Source organism: Sardina pilchardus, chromosome 2, assembly GCF_963854185.1.
Source record: "Sardina pilchardus chromosome 2, fSarPil1.1, whole genome shotgun sequence".
Taxonomy (NCBI): domain Eukaryota; kingdom Metazoa; phylum Chordata; class Actinopteri; order Clupeiformes; family Clupeidae; genus Sardina; species Sardina pilchardus.
This window is the reverse complement of record NC_084995.1, coordinates 32,020,444-32,036,709: the sequence shown is the minus strand read 5'-3', so window position 1 is coordinate 32,036,709 and position 16,266 is coordinate 32,020,444. Positions and strand designations below refer to the sequence as shown.

At 46.7% G+C, this 16,266-nt stretch overlaps 1 protein-coding gene across 3 annotated transcripts in view; it reads right to left on the bottom strand.

Annotated features, from left to right (window-relative positions):
- The window catches only part of agap3 (ArfGAP with GTPase domain, ankyrin repeat and PH domain 3), a 131,903-nt gene that overhangs the window by 76,535 nt on the left and 39,102 nt on the right, over positions 1–16,266 (bottom strand). Inside the window, exon 1 of one of the 3 annotated variants that reach the window (XM_062527260.1) lies at positions 6,059–6,162. The exons of 1 other annotated variant lie outside the window; for it this stretch is intronic. Coding sequence is in view for 1 of the 2 variants with exons in the window: in XM_062527245.1 (XP_062383229.1) it covers positions 1,430–2,654 (1,225 nt within the window). In the remaining variant the exon portion in view is untranslated. Of the gene's footprint in view, positions 1–1,429; positions 2,670–6,058; positions 6,163–16,266 lie in introns of those variants that run through there. One more of the 3 variants, XM_062527245.1, reaches the window with a different exon arrangement.

Here is a 16,266-nt window from a genome sequence, read left to right as displayed (position 1 = left end):
CAGTGCTGCATTAAGGAGATGGAATCGAACACTGCGCGGAAGGCTCCGTTTCCTTGGAAACAGAGTTTCTGTTAAAAAAAAAAAGAAATAAATAAATGCTGCAACAAAAGAATGGCTGTTCACTAGTGATGAAAAAAAATGCTGATCTGTTGTTTAAAGTGAGAACAAAATTACAGTACTCGTCCAGAGCTGACATTTATGACACACGTGTTCAACTGCAAACACCTTTTATGACAAAACAAAGAGCTTAGCTGAGCTCATTCAGCTAACATTGCATAAGAAGCAGGAATGTTTACTATGTCAGCTTGGCAGCTCGCTGACAATGTCTTGTTCCCCTACACTTTAAGGTAATCCAGAACTGACCTTTAAATAGCTACGTACGCAAGGGAAGAGTGCTAGACTGTGGTTAACCCAAGTAATCAAGAAAAGGTGACAAGGACTGGACTGCACAAGGACTGATCACAAGCTACTGCGTATAAGCTTTCCTAACTTAGCACTGGAAAACAGCCAGAGGACTTCCTAGCTGCTTCTGGACACTTTAACCCTCTTACTTTGTCTTCTTTGAAAAAAGAAAAAAGAAAGAAAAAAAGAAAAGGCTGTGAGAGATTCACTGCACTGGATCTTGTTATCATATAAACACAACTGTCTTAAGCCTTCAAATCTACTTTTCAGAGTAATGAGGGGGGGGGGGGGGCATGAGTAATATTTTCTACAATTTCAGAGTTGTTGCTACCTAAGATAAAGTACTATGGAGGACAGTAAATTAACTGGTCTCCAGACTAATATTGCACAAAACACTGAGGGGAGAGAAGACCTGCAAAGGTGCATGCCTTCAATATGCATGCATGCATGTCTGTGCATTGCTATTATCAGATATTACAAAACTAATATCTTTCAGCATTCCATTCCTCTGGCAGCTAAGAGAGCACTAAAGACCAAGAAAGAACGCCAGATAAGAACAATCTTATGCATAGAGAGAGCACAAAGTGGTGCCCTGTTTGCTAACCCCTTCCATTACCGCAGACTCTCACACACGGCACTTGGGCATCGCATTCTATAGACACGTATCTGACAGGCTTATTTGAAAGGTCCTACGGTTTGTGGTCAGTGGTGTTCCTTCAAAAACCCAAGCGGTTAGAACAAACCACCGTGCAGAAAGGAGAAAAAGAAAGAGAAATCAATGGCCGGCGAGCAAGCACTCAGACAAACGACCTCCACTTAATGGGAGTTATATACCTCTAACCTCTGCTGCATGGAGTGTGTGTGCAGAGTTTCAACCTCTACCCCTGTGGACATGGTTCAAGGCCAAAATGCCAATGCTCCTTCTGCTTCCATTCTGTATTATGTAAATTGCATTCCTCTCAAAGCTCGAAAGGCTACGAAGCCACAGAGTGTGTAGTAATAGTTTAATTCATCTCGCCGAGCTTACCTTGAACTTTACTGGTGCCAGTTCTAGCTGCTAATGTCTCTATGGTAACTGGTGGTGGCTTTTTTAGCCTTACAGGGGGATAGGTGCCAGCTGCCTGGGTGTCGGCATAAAGTTCAGATTTGTTGCTGGTCGGCTGGTTTTTCCTCCTGAAACGGTTGGCAATAAGCTGCCACAGACTGGGCTCCTCCTGGGTCCGTTTCTCAGCGAGCTTGGCTGGATGGATCGGGACCTCCATCACCTTGACCTTCCCTCTCGTCTGGTACTGAATGTACTGCATCTTGCCCTGGTCCTCGTCCTTCTCGTAGGCCGGCGACAGGGCTCTGCCGGTCAGGTAAGAGAACGGCTGGGCGGCACGCAGCGCGTCCTGTCCGAAACTTCTCGTGCGACTCCGCGGGTTCGACGCCAGCTCCGGCTCGGAATCGGTCCGGTTGCGGTTGCGTCTGATGCGGACGCTGAGGCTCCGGCGTAAAGAGCTGAGGGTGCGTTTAGGGGTCTCCGGTTTACCCTCCGCGGGCGCCGGAGGAGCAGGGGGAGCAGCTGGCTCCTTGTCCTGCGCCGGCTTGCCAAACAGCTTCCAGCGGAAGCCTCCTCGAGACAGGCTCGGCACTTCCCTGGTGAGCACATCCTGGGAGACGCTGCGCTCCTTCAGCTCCAGGACGGTCATGCTAGCGGGGCGCTGCTGCTTCTTCGCGTTCCTGTTCGTCCTCCTCTGGACGCCGTCCTTCGGGAACGGGGGCAGGCAGAAGGCGGGCGGAAGCTCCGGCTTGAGGCCGTCGACGGCTCGGAGTTCCGCTCGACGGCTCCTGCGCAGAGGAACCCCCGGGGGATCTACGCCACCAGACGTAGGGGAGGAGGGCCGTCCTGCCGGGGCAGAGGCCAGCATACACACACTCCTGGGCCTCTGGAGACGCCCCGGTGGGTTACCACTGGGATTCCTTTGCTGCCGCTGCTGTTCCGTCTCGGGGAGGGAGCCATACATGCTCACCACTCTCCTGCTGCCTAGGGGATGGCTGTTGCACGGAGTCCTTCGCAGAACCGCCACCTGGGGCCTGTTAGAGGGGTCCTCAGGATTAGCATTGCCGCGGTCTTCCTCTGAAACCTTGACCTGAGAGAGAGAGCTGGATTCACAAGCCTTCTCCCTCGCGTCTGCTGAGTCCTTCGAGGACTGAGAAGGCTGCTCGACTGAGATTTCGGGGAGCAGTTCAGCAAACCGGTCTGTCCTCATTCCAGGTTCGTCATCCCTCCTTCTCCACCTCTGCCTCCTCCTCCCGCCTGCCAGCTCCACTGAGCTGCTTGGGGTAAGCCACCTGCCGAGCTCCTGGTCAGACGCCCCACTCCCAAGCCTGGGGCTCTCTGCTCGTCCCGGCACCTCCTGCTCTCGGCTTTCGGCCCCTCCCTTAGCCGCTCCCTCTCCGCCGGCGCAGCTTGCCGTCCCATTCAAGAAGACCGAGACGTGGAGCACGGACTTCCCAGTCGCCTGTTGCCGGGCTGACATGGAGGTAGCCTCGGGGAACACATCTGTGGCCCGGCTGCTCAGAACCAGCATGGCAGCACAAGCACACATGCTGACAACTGATGTGCAGACACACACATACACAGACTCTCTCTCTCTCACACACACACACACACACACACACACAGACAAACTCTCCTCACACACAGAAAACTCTCTTCTCACACACACAAACTCTCTCCTCACACACACAGTTGTGGATAAACTGAGTTCTTTACGACTGCTATCTCCGATCCTCAGTTCCAGGCTGCATTCCAAGACCAAATTTAATCTGTAACCTTTGACATGTGAGAAGAGGGGGAAAAAGCAAACTTCAAACAAGTCTAGGCTTGACCTCTACGACATCCCAGGCAACCCCCCCTGCGCTCACAGTGAAACTCAGACAACATTAGTGAACGTCTGCAGTCCAGCTTGGGCAAAGTAGCACAGTTCCTTGGCGATCTTGAAAAAAGGAAAGAGGAGTTGAGAGGAAAAAAAATGCCAGGTTCCATCATCCAAGAAAGTACTGGAAACACGTCCAAAACTGGCTGCTTCTTCTGTTACGGGCAGGTTGCAAGTTCTGAGCAGTCCCGTAGCCGGCGGGGCAGATAAATTCCTTAATCTTTCCGTGCATGGCATGAGGGAGTGAGCCTGTTTGAACTCACAGCTGCTTCCCCTGCCTTCCGTGGGTAGTGGAAAAACAAGGAACGGAATCCCTGATTCTTCAGGTTACTTACACACAGTTCCTCCACACACACACACACCTTTTAAAAAGAGATTCCTCTGGCACAAGGGAGAAGGAAAGCATTTCCAGCCGGTCCTCTCCTATAGGCACCCCAACAATTACCAAAGGGTCCCACAAACCCCCAAATGAAAGGGTACTTTGTACACCAGAGGGCCCCTCACTCTCGCTCACACCCCCTTTCTTTCTCTCCCTCACTCCCCCTCCCTCACTGTAGCAACAGAGCTTTCCACCAATGGAGGTTCCCATCCAGCTAAATGAGTAGGGAAAAAAAGAGGCAAACAAAAACAGACAGCTCTTTTCCCATGCCCAAGGGTGGGGTGTGAGGAGCAGTCGTGGCTTCAGCGGTGTGCCAAACCGGGTTTTAGACTGTGCCTGAGGCTGGAGTCATCTCCAGATTCCTGAAGGGTGGAGGACCACCTACACCAGATGCAGGTGGGCATGGAGTTTAAGTGGAGAGGGAGAGAGAGAGAGATGCATTCAAAGAGAGAGAGAGAGAGAGAGAGAGAGATCCCAGCCCTGAAAATAAGCACTTAATTGGAGGAACAGTACAAACAAACTACTTGCACAATAGTAGTACTTCAAGAGAGCCATTTTGATCTTAAAAATGTCTAAATGTAAATAGAAGAACTCAAAATGTATGACAATTTCAACTAACAACAGTCATTTCAATTTAGAACGGTCATGATGGACTTTCTAGTACACCATGATTACATCAGTGCAATCTCCATAGATCTCCCTATCAAAGATGGTCTAGTTTCCCACGGGCTCACCGCTTCCACTCAAACCAAGTCTGTTGATCAACTAATCGTTACAAACACCATATGCTCAGATATAATCACACATTTGCCACAGCGGCCAGTCTGTAGTAACATGTGGGCTATATGTCAAGCTTTCCGGTCTGAGAACTGATACAACATCTAAGGGAATAGTACTTACTGGAAATTCAAATTGAAAGGCAAGTCTTAAATTGTGCTATCAAAGGCTCAATATGGTTGGAACCACCCACTGGGAACATCTCACTAGGTTTATGCTATTGGGAACACCACGATGCCTGGAAGTTATCATATGACAGTGAGGCAAAAGACATCACCACCTGGTGGTAAAAATGAGTACTGTGAAAATGTTTCCATTAACAAAGCCATTCCCACCCCAATTGTACTACTGACAAATGTACTGTAATATGGGGTGTTCATTTGGCAAAGACAAAAGTGAAAGGGTTGTAGTGATGATAAAAGAAACAATCTTCAAATCGGCAGTACATTTTCGCCTAAAACTAGCTAGCTAATTGTACCTGAAAGGCATACAGAAACATTGCACATACAGGACGGCTGACAATAACAGCTTGCTAGCATGCTAGTGTTTTGGTAATGATGCTGCAAACGTAGTCCTTTTCACCTTCTTTAATCTCTTATGTGCTGGCCTATTACCCAAAGTATTTGGACAGAAAGACATTAAACAGTAAACAGACATTGCACAAGGAGGATCACCACCCTTCACAGAATGAATACATAAGTTAAACAAAGGATAGAGGGGGAAAAAAGGTCAAGGAGACGAACAACTTCATAATGAAGTCCATTGCTTCATCCAAAACAGAAATCCCTCAATTTCAGTACAGACCAAATAGGTCCAAATTTATTAAGTTGCGAAATTCTGGTGAAACAAAAATGTGTTTATGACAAATAGTGATCCAACTCCAATTATTCATATCAACCTGCTCTGAACAACTATTGCAACAGAGGGAGAAATAGTAGAGACTGAATTAGATTATCTGAAAAACCTGGCCACCATTCTCATAACATTAAGGAAAGTTATTTCTTACCCAGCAAACAATATAATGATGATTGGTAACCATTATAACTGAAATAAATAATTCAAAAAGGCAACATCTGAGTGAGAAGAGTATATACAGTATATAAGCTTCATAATCATAGTAATTAACCGCCCTCGAAAGATGACCGCAATTGTCTTTTATTGCCACTGGGGGTGCTTTTATAAGTATTGTATATTCATGTTGAACTTGAGGCACAAAGCTATCAGCCTGTAGCCACTCCGTCTACATTATGAAAACACAACACTATACATCAGTGATGACCTGTGTCCAAAACAGAATGAAGTGTCTTTAAAAATGAAAATCTATTTAACTGCAGTATGATCAATGTGCCCTTGGGTTACCACTGGAGTTCTGAGACGCTTTAGAGACAATTACCATGATCTTCTTCTAATTCAACCAAAAAGTTCAACATCTCCCAAATGGACCTCAGAGGAATCCTAGCATGTGGTGTAACTCATGATAGAGTAGCCTAGTCTACATGGCATGAAGGCATGTGTTACATAATATGTTGGTAAAAGATTCACAGGAATTCCTGGGAAGTGAAGTGTTTTTTCTGCATACCTGCGTCTATAAAGCACGGGTTGGGAACAACAAGCGCGTCCTCAGACAGCAGGCAGTCGTCCTCACCACCCCACTGCACCTGTCTGGATCGCCGCCACCGCCCAAAGCACATCATTGTGGTCCGCAACAGACTCCAGGGGCCATCCACGACTCAAAACACATCCACTCATAGGCTACAGTATGTGACAGCGGAAATATCCAGAATCTAGATGGACTATCAGCAAACGCCTCAACATGCTGATGTTGTTGTCGTCGTCATCATTTTTTGCTGGCACATATCAGGTTTAGTTTTCCTCGATTTCTCCCACGCTGACCATTAGGGCAAAAGTCCTCTTGACTCAGCAACTCTCCCTGGCTGGCTGTTAGCCACTCAGCATCTTGGCAGACTGGCGGTGGCTTGAGTGACAATTCCAGGACACCGGTGTCACTAGTCCGAGCGCTGCTGCTTGTGGTCAAGCACGCTAGGAATACCGGGAAGAGGACTCTGGGTCCAGCGTGGAGCAGATCATTCACACTGTTGCTAATCCCAGGGGGCAGGAGGGGTCCACGGCCTTCCTAAATTTAACACAGGATTAGGCTAATCCCTAGTCATCGTAGCGATAGCATACCTGTGGAGTAAGCTCCCAGCACTGACACTCCTTCTGGGAAACTGGATGACACACAGACTCTCCAGCCGAGCACAACTCAACCTTCGAGGTTGTTAGAAAGTTTGTGTGAGAAAAGTGAGAAGGAGATAAATATCCAAAATTGCCCGGGGGGTGTGTCAGAAGAGGCTGTGATGGCTTAGGTGTAGCACACACGGTGTGGGCTTCCCATCGCGCAATTCCAGTTTTTCTGGAGTGTGATACACTGTCAAAGGTGAACACCCTCATCTCCATTCCTCTCTAGTCAATGTGAGAACAGCTAGCGTAGCCTACCACAAACATGTTTTACTTCCGTTATGTCATCACAAGACAGAGAAATGGGTAAAACACATCATATATTTTACACGATATGCAAGAAATGATAGGCCTACTCCAGTTCATCAAATTGGACAAGTCCTAATATGAAATCCAAATATGAAGTCCTACTATAAAGAACTGATGAGATATTTGTTAGGCCACAGATACTGGCACCAAATCCTGCACAAAGACCTACCGGTACAAAAAAAACAAAATAAATATATTGATGACACGTAGCCTACTGGGATTTTAATGACTTGTAACACAAATATGACCTTCCTCGGCAATAATGAAAGTGCACTAGCATGTCGACAGAAAAATTACAGAGTACAATGTAGCCTACCTTCAGTAACTGATGAGTCAATTAACCCGTTTGAAAACGTATCTGTATACATCAATGGCCAAAAGACAGGGGAACACACCAACAAAATATCTTTCATAACTATATATTTAATTAAAAAAAAAAAAACATGCATCTATTCACTATTCACCAGGCTGGATTAATTAAATCAGATACCAGAGACATTATGCAGAGGCCTCAAAAGCACAGAGAATAAATATTAAATGAGAGATAAAAACAAACAGTTCTTTTACCTCAGATTTAATTACAAAGTCCTGTGGAAATGCATTTTCCTTCACTTGCACTCCAACTACCTTCTGAAAATACATTTGTTTGGGGACCCTTCAGGGAACTGGGGCCTACAAGTCTAATTAAAATAGTTTTTATAGCAGCAACTCATTAAGAGCACATAATGGAGTTCTCCACTTTTTTCCTCCTTTCCTCCATTAACACATTCATAGAACCAGTGAAGGAGGTGACAGCAAATCTGCTCCATTTCTTTCCCTGCATTTTTGGTTTTAATGATACAAGATAGCGCCACAGCTATTTAATTTCTATTCTGATAGGGCTGATTTGCTGTACACGGACTAAGCCTAGTTATAGACTACAAGGGAATTGAAATGGAAAAGACTACTGAAAAAAAGCTTCAAGTCTACAGTAGGACTAGGCTCAACCCATGTGAGGAAACTGGCTGACTGTGCCTGGCGTGTTTGTGTCTTCTGGGTTAGTGTGTGCGTGTGTGTCAGGTAGAAAGATTGAGTGTGTAAGTGTTAATGTGTTTTTCTCAAAGAAGGATTGTTACTATCAGCACTAGCCGGCCGAGGTTTGGAGCTCTCTGGGGAAGTCCATCACAGCAGTGTTGAGAGAAAACTCCTCCTTGTAGTCACACATCAGTAACACGCTGTACTATACTGTATGCATGAGATCTTCACAAGTTATTCTCCACCTTCCATTCCTTCTCTCAGTGCCATCACCACAGGCGCACGCACACACACACACACACACACACACACACACACCTCGGGAAAACCTTACAACTTTGTGCAGTTCTTCTCCTTGACCATGGGATTCATCAAACCCATGTTTGCACTGAGGTAAGGCTGCCTGGCCAATCAGAGTGTACCCCACACTCACAGCCCTTCCCCAGGGCGCATCATCCCATCCAGCTAGTCTATGTGTGTGTCACTTCCTGCTTAGAGTGGTCTATGTGTGTGTCACTTCCTCACCAGCACCAGGTCATGCCCATCCATCATCCACAGACTCTCCTGTTCCCTGAGCAACTCTGCATCCACACAACCAACTGCTTCTCACACGGTCTCCTGCACTCCCAAGGGTTAATGTGCTGTGTAATGAAGACTTGTGCGGCTGTTTGACTACTGCTACAGTACTTTTCCATTTTCAATTATGCACTCCATTTGGTATTCTGTTGGGACAGACCTGCAAGCCGTCTCTGCTCTGTTTAGTCTGGGTCACCTGTCCTTGCTCAGAGGCTGCTTCAGCTTTACCTTTTAGCTGTAGCCCTCTTACCTCTGCAAGACCTCATCCACAAGGACCTAATGGGTCCTTCCAAATGAAGGTCTAGTATCTAGTGGCCTTTTAGTTTTAGTTGTGTGCGTGTTTCATAACCACATGCTTCCAATGTATTTTGCTTCCCTATTGAGTCCTTCAATGCATGCTGATAACGGATACATGCAAATGTAAAGAGACACATCTACACAGTGTTTGCCTCAAAAGCAGAGGGGCGGTTTCCCTCATTAGACCCCACACACTCCACCTGCTGCAACCACATGGGGGTGCTCACGTGCCTTCTGGTGGAATCAACTGGAGGCAGCAGGCAGCTCACTCCATCCTCTTACTACTGCAAGACGCCAGGAGCTGGGGAAGTCAGGAGACCGGGCAGGCCCGGCTTACATAAGCAGACACACTTTATCTACAGGCCAGGTAAGTCCCCACACCCCCTCCCTCCCCACACCCCCCCAAACCACACCATCAGTGATCTGGAGGCACTCTCTCTCACTGCAGTGACCAGTCTTGGCCAAACGCATGGAGCTACAGAGCCAACTAGAGAAGAGAAAAGTGCAGAGAGAGAGAAAGAGAGACAGAGAGAGAGAGAGAGAGAGAGAAGGAGAGAAAGAGGATGTTGCAGCAATGTTACACAACATGGCATGGGCTCAAAAGGCAGGTCTTTGGAATAGTGAAAGAAGCTTCTGGTGTCTCACCAAAGCTGAAGTATACAATTAATTACTGCGCAAACGGAGCTCAGTAATAGCTCATGGCATCGCTGCAGAGGTGGATAAAGGAGGCACAGATTTCCAGCTCTGATGTTAAGCACATTTGAAATGATCTTCCCTCTTCTGGCTTTGAGACAGAAGCCAGAATTTACATCTTTTATCCGAACAGAATAGCTGATGGCTGCCTCGACAAACTGAGCCTTCAGCATCTTTTATAAAAGTTGATGATATGATTTGGTTCTTTTGGGACTCATACTTCTGCGCTTGTTCCATTTGTTCCCACAGCAATGCCCATTTTGTTCAACTGACATGTTTTATTCTACGGATGATAGTTTCTTTTCCACAAATGCTGAAATTACAACAAAAAAACGGATAGCATCTAAGCAACGTATTGTGACTAACTGCATTCTCAATTAGATGTCTTTAGAAAGATGCCAAATACACACATAGCTGTATTCATAAGATAAGTGTTCACTTGTTACCAAACAAATGTACAATGAATAGGCAGAGTAGCCATTTGCATGTCAACTCAAAAGGTTGAGGCTTTTATTCTTCTTTACTGCCACAATCACTGTCTCAGGTGTTTGAACATTCTCGACAATTCAAAAGCAGACCAGCTGCAAGACAATTAGCCCAGGATCACATAAGGGAAGACGCACTGCCTTTTTTTGCTTTACTTTGGCTACATAAATACTCTGCAAAGGGGAACAATGAATGATCAAAGTGCTTGTCGAACCTCAAACAGCACCATGACAACAGTGGTCGACTCTCTACACAGCCCCTTGTACACTTAAGGTAGGTGACAGCAGAGGGCAGATAATCCTGATACAATTCTACAAAATACAAACCTAATTCAAATACGAGTCTAGACTGCTAAAAGTGGGCATATCATGGTGGCATGATCTTACTGTTTAATTGTTATTGAATTGGAGCAAGGCTTGCTGGGACACACACACACACACACACACTATGCCCAAGTAATCCTTATAAAGTTTTAAGGCTGTGTCCCCATCTTCCAAGTCGGCAACCTTTATGTGGCGTCTTGCACAGGAGGCGTAGCCCAGAAGACCTCTAACGGCTCGTCTCTGCATTCGTCACGGGAGGCAAACAGAGACCGGGTAATTAGTCTCCTGGGTGTCAGACGACAGTTTTGGACCGATTGAGCGTCAAGCAGTTGAGTCAAGCACTGAACACAATCCACAGAAATGGAACGTTGACTCAAGAGGTGAGAAAGTGATACGCATCCACTCAACTCCACCCCCCTCTACACACACACACACACACACACACACACGTGTTTCACAACCAGCACACATTCACAGCCGACGATGCTGGAGATGTCTCTTACGCAAGTACCACTATCATCACTAACGTCCTCCTCAACGACACCACCATCATCATCATCATCATCATCATCATCACCTCTATCATCAGCATCTGCAGATGCAGTGAGCGTGAGCTTGCCTTCCCCCTGTTGCCTTCCCCTGTTCGTCACCATGGCAATGGGAGCTTTCATTCACCTCTGTGCTCCGCTCTGACATGTGGCGGCGCCATGAAAAATGCATGAGAACAGCTCAGCGAAGGGAGTTCGCAACAGCCCACCACAAACACCTGTCGTCAAACCCAGTGAACAAACGAACCAGCACATCTCCAGTCTGGGACCACTGTTTACTCTGCATACTCTCCAGTGTGTGTGTGTGTGTATGTGTGTGTGAGATATGTGTGTGCGTGTGTGTGTGTGTTTTCACTACTCTAAATAAAAGTTTGTTTTGGCCACGATGGCTGTGGTTAAACTTCTCCGTCTTATGTCACAAAGATTACATAAATGCATCAAAAATAATTCACGCCACCAGTCAACAGAGTTTATGTCAGTGGACACAGTGTTTTTCTGTGAGGGAACAGCTTGCATGCCAGAGGCAGTGCCAGCCTAAATACATCTCCACTGCAGGGCCACCTCATGACATCCGACCAGATTAGCAGGGGACTATGAGAGAAACAACATGATAAATATGAGAGGGGACATTTCGGGGCAACCCATTAATTCGGGTCTCTGAGAGCAGTGACAACATGGAGGGCTTCCTGGGACAGAGGTGAACTCCATGATGAGGACACGGCTCGGCGTCCTGGCAGGGGCTAGTCAGCATGAGAACTGCCCTCTTTTATTACCATAACAACTTCCATTTCAATGGCCAACCACTCTTGCGTATGAGTGTTTACTTTACAAGTCCACTCATCAGATATTAACTTAACCAATGGAAGCAGTCCAAGCACTGAGAAGTCCAAGTGGACCTGCTGCATTTATATTAATTGTTTGTCCATGCGTAGTTTGCCTTTATATGTGTCTTGGCCTGATACGTGTCCTTCTCTCTCTTCTCATGGATTACTGGACTGCACTTTGTGGTTTTCTGTTCAGTGTGTGAAAAATGGCATCTCTGTCCTAATTAAAAAATGTTTATTTTAAAAAGACTAAGAGACATAAAGGAATTGGGTAACCCTTGCTCCATGAACCTGTGATTTGTCAGAAATACTGACCTGCTTCTGACATCATGGTGGCAAGATCTGAAGCCAGTTCTTGTGTCTAACGCCGTGAGATCCTGCCCAGAATAAAAAACCTCGCAAGGATTTCAATGTGAGGCCATGAGAAATGGCTCACAATTTCCCCCCTAAATCATGCTAATAATATTGTAATGTTTTCCATGCAACTTGCTGTGATGATCCCCTCAGCCCTGTAGGTACCTGCCAGCTGGCATTCTTCAGCTCCATGGCAGGACTCGGAGAAGCATGTGTGTGAGAACAAGAGCAGCACAACTCAAGTCTTTACAAAATCACCGTGGAAGCATCCGTGAGCACGGATTAAAGAAGGGTTGTAAACAGCTAAATTGGTGTAGATTGCGCCATTGATGAAAGTGTCTGCCTTTAAAGACAAGTTAACGTAATGAGCCGAACTTACAGAGCAGTCATTCAGCATTAGAGACAGGCACACACACACACACACACACACACACAAAAACACATATACACACACACACGTGTGTGCGAACACACACACACACACACACACACACACACACACACACACACACACACACACACACACACACACACACACACACACACACACACACACACACACACACACACACACACACACACACACACACACACACACACACACACAAGGGGACGAGTGGTGGTGATGGTGGATAGAGCAGAGCTGATGATAATTATGCTTGCAGTAGTGGTGTCGCGCGTGGGCGTTGAGCTTTTTAAAATTCAGCTGCTCTGCCGACTTGCGCACGTCACAATTCCTCCACTGCAGAGAAAATGATAGGTTTGAGGATGTCTGTGGGAGGCTGAGAGAGTGTGTGTGAGAGAGAGAGAGAGAGAGAGAGAGAGAGAGAGAGAGAGAGAGAGAGAGAGAGAGAGAGAGAGAGAGAGAGAGGGAGGCAGTGAGTGAGAGCTATGAGAGCTAGAGAGCAAGAAAGAGAAAGATGGGGGGAGAGAGAGAGAGAGAGAGGGAGAAAGACAGAAAGAAGGGGAGCAAGGGAGCTAGAAAGAGAGCAAGAAGGAGAGAGGAGAGACTGTATATGAGAGAGAAATATTCCAGAGGCTTCTGCTTCTGGAGAATAGCGCTCGGGAAGCTCGATGGCATAATCTCACGCATCGCGCCCATGCACAAACACGGTTACCAAAACCCACATCACGACAAAGAAACGTGGGTCCTTGACCACAGAGGTTGTTGCCCTCATAATCCAACAGCATTCCATCCTTGCACTGCACAACGACACCCGGTAACTCCTCACCAGATCACACAGAGATTTGGGATTTAGGCAGTTGAGCTACAGTACCTGTCCACTCCATCCTATTGGATGGCGGGCGGAGGAGGGGTCGGAAAAGATGGCTTCCCAGCCATGTGAGCGTGACTGTGTGGAGGATGCTGGGACAGGAGCCAGAAGACTGGGGGTGGATGCAAGCACGAGAGGAGAGCGAGGGAGAGAGGAGTGGATGTGTGTGCGTGTGTGTGGATGGATGGAGGATGGAGGGAGGGGTGGATGGAAGAGACAGGCAAACGTGGGCTGGACGCTCCCACATATCCGCTCTGCACACCCGGCCCACAACTGCCGGTGCCTCCGTACAAATCACACCCTCTTCTGCCCGGGACCAACACGACGAGGTTTATATGCTGCACATAAGAGGGCTAAACCGGAGAACAGATCTACTCACAACCCTCCTGTCCAGCGATAACATTTGAAACACTTGAAAATAATCAAACTTGCCAGATATCCCGCATTTTTCTTTCTTTGACTATTTGTGAAGCATTTCACACGTCATCTTGCCTAATGCTTTGTAATGATCACCTGATAGTGACTAACAAAACGCTACAGTACGTCTGAAGTGTCCATTACGAACCCCACACCAGTCATCTCCCTGCCCCTATCAGTCCCAACCCCCCCCCCCCCCCCCATCTCTTCTCTCCGTCTCCTTTCACTGGCTTCGAGCAGCTTCAGAGAGGAACACCCTGAAATAGCCACAGATCCAGGCACAGATATCCATGCAATTTGCGTCGGTGTCTCCCTCTCCTTGGCCGCCCACGCTTGTTAAGACAATGAGGCGCGAGCTTCATTTCAGACCTGACAACAGCTTTCATGGACCGCCACTGGAGGAACGCTCACTCAGGCTCTCCCCCCCCCCCCCCCCCCCACCAACCCCGAACGCAACGACCAGCTGGGCACGCAGATCCGATATGCCACAGTCATATGCTATTTAGGGATGGAGGAGCCAAACCAGGCATCCGTCGCACAGCCCCCTGTTCAATACGATCGGACAACATTCAACATCAGGCACCCTGGCTAAGAATTCAGACTACAGTGGAAAATCATGTCATCGTGTTGTGAGATATTATCATATCTTCACTTCCAATAAAAAAATATCAGAACAGACTTCAGTTGTCAAATGTGCAAGCATCTGATACCCATCCTATGCACCAAGTGTACAGTACAGTATTTCTGGGACAGAATTGACAGTCCACACACCAAGAGGATACTGCCTGATAGCCGGAACATCACAATGTAGCATGAACACTTATCCTCTGAATCACTTAGAAAGCATTTCCTGAGCGTTTCCAGGACAAAACAATGGAATGAATAAAAGGTCAACATAACAGCTCTCTAAGGTCATAAGACATTATTGGTTTCCACAAGACCAATTGTTTCATTTTAATGTCTCACACACTGTTCAGTGTACATACTATGGGTATGGATGGAGGAGGGTGGCTAGATAGTGCTCTTCAGCTGCTCTGAGGCAGTGGGGACTACAGTAGCTGTGGCACCATAAAGAACTATGCCCACTGCACTATGGGCACCATAAAGAACTATACCCACTGCACTATGGGCACCATAAAGAACTATACCCACTGCACTATGGGCACCATAAAGAACTATGCCCACTGCACTATGGGCACCATAAAGAACTATACCCACTGCACTATGGGCACCATAAAGAACTATACCCACTGCACTATGGGCACCATAAAGAACTATGCCCACTGCACTGTGGACACAGTGCCACTCAGCAGAAATCCCTTATCTCACAGAAAGTGATAATTATTGGATGGATGGGAGAGAAAAAAAACACCTCAAATTCAAGATGTAGACAGACAAACAGACAAACAGACAAACAGACTAACAGACGGTCTGATGAATTCCTAAGTAAGCCACTACACCAGGGACTGGTTTTAAAATGGCGAGGCGCAATCTCAGAAGGTCCTCCCCAACAGCTGCTTATTTTTCATCCAAGTCCTCATGAGATGAACGGGGCTTAAATCTCCTCAAGATTACTAAATGGAACCCTTCTCATTAGTTGGAAGCAAGACCTTCCAAAAAAGAAGAAGAAGAAGAGGAAAAAAAAAAACTCAGTTCAAGTGAAAATGTCGTTGGCTAATCCTCCAAAAAAAATGGGTGCAGCAAAAGGCGCTTTTAGGGACAAGAGGCTTTTATTAAGTCACAGTCCAGACAGAGATGGGCATCTGCTAGCCCTCTCCCTGTTGACCTTGTGATATGTGTGATAATATATTGCTTGAATAATAGAACAGAGGTGAATAGTGCATTCCAAGCGGAGTTCTCTAGAAAGAGACTTGTTTTTTGCTGGTTGTGTGGTCATCATCTATGACAATTTCAACCAAATCAGAGAGCAATTTCAAGCAATTTCCCACACAATAGGTCTTAACATGAAAGACAGGCGGTAGCAGAGCTCAAAGCAATTTTCACTGTGAGACAGAATCAATGTTACGGTCGCTAAAAACGAAGCATCCTATTGTCAATATTTATTTATGGTAAATAAAAAAAAGACCTAAGGCTCATTGTAACTCGCGAGCGCTTCTGCTAGCAAATGCCAAGATTTGTTTACAGCTGGAGTCCCCATGCATAGATAGACTCCCACACAAAATAGAACAAACTGGGGAAACATTATTTTCAAAACATAACCTGCCAATCGCAATTCTTAATTAACTTCTGTGCACATACAGACAAAGTGGCCTCAGGAACTGTACATGCGCGGTAAAACCTCTCCCTCTGGGGATGTAATGTGCAGACAATGTAGCTGGACACAGACTGAGAGTAGCAGCAGCAGCAGCAGCAGCAATCCCAATACATTCCCACAAAGCCTACTTTGAGGCCTCACTATCTGAAATTGAACCGT